At 48.2% G+C, this 4,413-nt stretch overlaps 2 protein-coding genes across 2 annotated transcripts in view; both read right to left on the minus strand.

The window, feature by feature from the left end:
• Pnrc2 (proline rich nuclear receptor coactivator 2) overlaps positions 1 to 278 on the minus strand; it is a 4,001-nt gene extending 3,723 nt beyond the window's left edge. Inside the window, exon 1 of the mRNA XM_015485524.2 lies at positions 98 to 278. The gene's annotated coding sequence lies outside the window, so the exon portion shown is untranslated. The remainder of the gene's footprint in view (positions 1 to 97) is intronic.
• The window catches only part of LOC125620475 (proline-rich proteoglycan 2-like), a 1,736-nt gene extending 1,149 nt beyond the window's left edge, over positions 1 to 587 (minus strand). The window contains exon 1 of the mRNA XM_048816087.1: positions 2 to 587. Within this exon, the coding sequence (XP_048672044.1) occupies positions 2 to 587 (586 nt within the window). The remainder of the gene's footprint in view (position 1) is intronic.
• Positions 588 to 4,413: the final 3,826 nt, after the last annotated feature.

Here is a 4,413-nt window from a genome sequence, read left to right on the forward strand (position 1 = left end):
TCCGGGTCCGCGCCGCCCGGCTCGCGGATCGCTCCCCGTCTCGGACCCCAACAATGGGGAGCCCGGCGGCCAACATGGCCGCGCCGCCGCCACTCACCGACTTCAAGCTCAGACTGCGGCGGCTCCCTCTCGACGTCGAGGCCTCCCTCCCTTTCCAGGGAGAGATGAGGCAAGGATCGAACAAAGCCCACAAGCGCCGACGAGCTGGCTGCTGACCACCCTACGTCTGAGAGCCGACCTCCTCCTGCCTCTACCATCAAAATGGAGGTGGCGGCGAGCGCAGAAGCGGGGCCGGAGCTCCGCGGCCAATCGGCGCGCGGCGGCGCGGGGCCCGGCCAATGAGGAGCGGGCCACCGCCTGTTGCTGGGGCAGGCCGGGGGCGAGGGCGGGGAGGCTGTTGTGAGGGTTTGAAATCCTCCGGGAGGAGCATGTCGGGAGTAACTGCCGGGCCGCGGCGGCCTCCGCTCGTGAGACCCGGGCCGCTGGCTTCCCCCGGGGCGCAGCCGCCTCCCGCGCAGTCTCCCGGAGGGCCGCGGGAGGGGATGTTGCTCCGGAGCCGAGTCCCCGCGTCGCGGAGGGACTAACATACGCGGGAGACATTCAGAAAGCCGGTCCCTGCGGCCGGCGCCCACCGCCCCTCCTGTCCCGCGGTTCCTGCGCGTCCTGAAGCCCGCGGCGCCGGGTCGTGCGGAGGCGTTGGCGACGCTGGATTGCACCCTTCACTTCCTCCCGCGGGTCCCCGCGGGTCCGGCCCGATCAGAGCCCTCGTCTCACTGCCCTGCGAGGCCCGCGGCTGTCCCGCCGCACTCATCCGGGGCGAACCCGGGGATCGTTCTGAGCTCCGCGCCGAGGCCAAGTTACTGAGTGTGCCACCAGCTGTGGGAGGGTGACGGCTGCGCCCTCGTGACCTACGCTGCCTCATTTTTTTTTAGTGAAAAAGAGGGAGAAAGAAAATATTGCGTTGATATGCCAGCAAGGTGCCGGGAAGGGCGGAGGGCAACTTGTTTGTGATGAATTTATAAGTAACCCAAAGTGAACGTTGTAAAAGTGAACACTTAATCTCTACGGATATGAACAGTTTGGGGGTGAATGGTCCAAAATTAACCTCACCACTTTATAATTCGTTTGTGAGGGGATGTGAGAACACGCGTATCTAGATAGAATTACAGCTTTGTTTTTGTTTTGTCTTTTAACAGAATTTATTGGTACTGACTTATAAATCCCGCCCCACCTCGCAGTCTAACCCAAACCCCTATATTCTAGCCATTAAGAAAAGTTACTGCATGTCTAATGATGAAATTCGTTAATGTAATTTGGTAAGACAAGATATTTTTGAGATATTTTTAAGGGAATTTCTGGTGTTAATCATATTCAAATAAGATAAACCGCAAAGCAACTACTATTTTAGTGAAAGTGTAATCTGTTTCTCCCCAATTCAAGAAGCTTGCTTAGACATCCGGCCAGATAACCAGCTTATATTTAAATAGTTTCAAGACTAACATTGGCCAGCTGTGAAGGCGCACACCTGTAATCCCAGTGACTCCGGAGGCTGAGGTAGCAGGATCGCAAATTCAAAGCCAGCCTCAGCAGTTTAGCAAGACCCTGTCTCAAAATTGGAAAAAAAAAAAAAAAAAATCATAAAAAGCCCTTACAACATTTTTAGTATAATAATTTTTATAAAGTGGTCAGTCTGGTTTCAGTGTGAGTACTTTATTTTTCTAAGTCTTTTTTACTCAAGTATCTCTCAAATGTATCCCCATATACACAATCCTGCCCTTTCTACCATCCATTGATCTGATTGTGATCTATTGATCTATTCTTTTTAAAAACACTGAGTGACTCCAAATTGTAATACAGAATAAAACCTAAACATTTAGAAAATTATTCAGGTCTGTTGCCATCCAGAATAAGTCTATCACCTCTTCAATCACCTCTGAATATTACATGCATGAACACACGTGTAACACATTGGCATCTTATAAACACGTATCAGACTTACTCTGCTTCCTGCCCTTGGCCAGATTTTTTTGTTTACGCCATTTCTTTTACTTCTCACTTTTAGGTATGTGCTGTTTTGATCACTATAACATAAGAAGAAACTGGGGCTCAGACACTTTAAAACTGAAAGCCACACACTAAGACTCCAGAGCCCAGGTTCCATATTCCCTGTAGAATCCGTCTTCCCAGCACCTAAAAGGTGCTTTGTGGCCAGCCCAGAAGAACTGACAGTTGCCTGGCTGCCAAAGTCAACTGGGTAGAATGAAGTCTCCATCCTGCCATCTGGCTGAACCAGGTGCCCTGCCACAAGGTCAAAGTCAGATGGCCCTCAGGAGATCATTGTTAAGGATTTTAACATGTCCCACTTTCCTAGCACCTTCTCAATTAGCTCCAGCTCATTCTTTAATATTTATCAGGTACCCACAATAGCTCAGAGCTGAAAAGATGGCAGGAAAATAATACCCTCTTCAGGACATCCAATATAGCCTCTGCCTGTCCCCTGCTGCTCTCTAAAATCAGTTCCACTAACACAATCCAATTAGTGGTTCTCAGTTCAAATAGGAAAACATACAGCCTCGGGGTGTAGATCATCAATACTGAGAGCTAAATGCAGAATAAATATGCATGTTTAATACAAAACATTTAGCAAAGATTTATCTGAAGCCTCCTTTGTGCCAGGCCCTCTGCCAAGCCCTGGGGACACAACAGTGAATGAGGCTCCACTGGGTCCTAAAGGGGATCAAAAGCTGCTCCCTTAACTCTTATTTACCAGAGAGGGAAGCTGGTGCCTGGGGATTGATTTCCTCCATTTTTCCCTGAGAATCAAGCACAGGCAATGCGAACAGTAAACACGCAAATCAACCTGCTAACTTGGAATTAGAGTTAGCAGGTTGGAGTTAGAAGTTAACCTGCTAATGCTAAGGAGGTGCAGGTTATAGGCATTGTGACCTCTGCCCCCATGGAACAGAGTTAAAAGGAAGGGACTCACGCACTTGATAAAAATTTTCATAGGAGAATCTGTTGTGATTATGTATCAGTGGGAGTCAAAATCAATGAAACTATCACATCAACATTACCTAGTCTGTAAGCAGAAGCCGGACTCAAAGGGGCTGGGGCTGGGACTCAGTTGAAGAGCACTTGCCTTGATCATGCAAGGCACTGGGTTCCATCCTCAGCACCACATAAAAATAAATAAATAAATAGAATGAAGGTATTACATCCAACTACGAAAGGAAGGAAGGGAGGGAGGGGGGGAGGAAGGAAGGAAGGAAGGAAAGAAGGAAGGAAGGAGAGGAAAAACAAAAAGTCAGACACAAAGAAATTGTTTCTAAAAGTCCAGCTTTGGACGATGGGCAAGTTGCAGGCTGAAGCAAGTTGCAGTGTTTGTTATTTGAGACACCACGAGTGCCAGGTTGTCACACCTTGGTATCTGATCTCTGGTCAGGCTAACCAGCTTTCAGGCTAGGTCATTTCCCTGTGAGTGTGTCTATTTCAAAATAAAGGCTGGTTTGGTCCTTTTTCTTCCTCAAACTCATCTATGAATTTTGAATGTCAACTTTGAATGATTGCAAGTCTGTCAGCTGATGGCTTATTTCAGTTAGAAGCAGCAAATTCTTGGAATCTGCCAAAGGGTAAAATGGAACAACTGCCCCATATTTGGATGAGCTTCAGGGCTTGGGTTCGGTTGCCAAACTGGTATCAAAACACACATCCCTCCCCACATTACGAGTTTGTTTCCTGGGGAAGCATCTGTGGCTCCCTTCTATAAGCCCACTCACTGGAGAAGTTGCAAATCTGTTGTCGGCCATGACAATCATCTCAGTCCAATTACTCCGTGGGACACAGGAAGTCTGTGCTCACCTCCCATACTTCCTGTGACTCTGACCCAGGAGTTCAACATTCAAGATCTTCAAAGGATTCTGAGGCTCAAACACCATCCCAGAATATCAGAATCCTTGGGGATGTGCACATGGGTATTTTAAGTCACTACTCCCAATGTTTTGTTCTAGTTGCAAACTACTGCTCTAAGCTTTTCTAAGGGTAATTTGTGCAGTGCTACATATATGAGAAAGTCCCTCTTCTGTAATTCTCAAACAACAAGAGAGTGACAAAATAGCTCCTGAACATCCTGGGTTATTTAGACTATCCCCCACCCCCTTTGCTGGAAATTGATCACAGAGGAACTCTACCCCTGAGCTATATCCCCAGTCCTTTTTATTTTTTATTTTGAGACAGGATGTCACTAAACTACCCAGGCTGGCCTCCTGCCTCAGCCTCCCAGGTCACTGGGATAACCACCGGGCCTGGTTTAGATTTGCTTTGAAAAGTGTTAATCACAGAAGTGAACTCCCAGGCTCTGCATCAGGCTCCTGGCTAGTCTGTTGTCTCAGCTGTTCATTTTTTTGATCCACTTCT

This window comes from Marmota marmota, unplaced genomic scaffold, assembly GCF_001458135.2.
Source record: "Marmota marmota marmota unplaced genomic scaffold, marMar, whole genome shotgun sequence".
In the NCBI taxonomy this organism is placed as follows: Eukaryota; Metazoa; Chordata; class Mammalia; order Rodentia; family Sciuridae; genus Marmota; species Marmota marmota.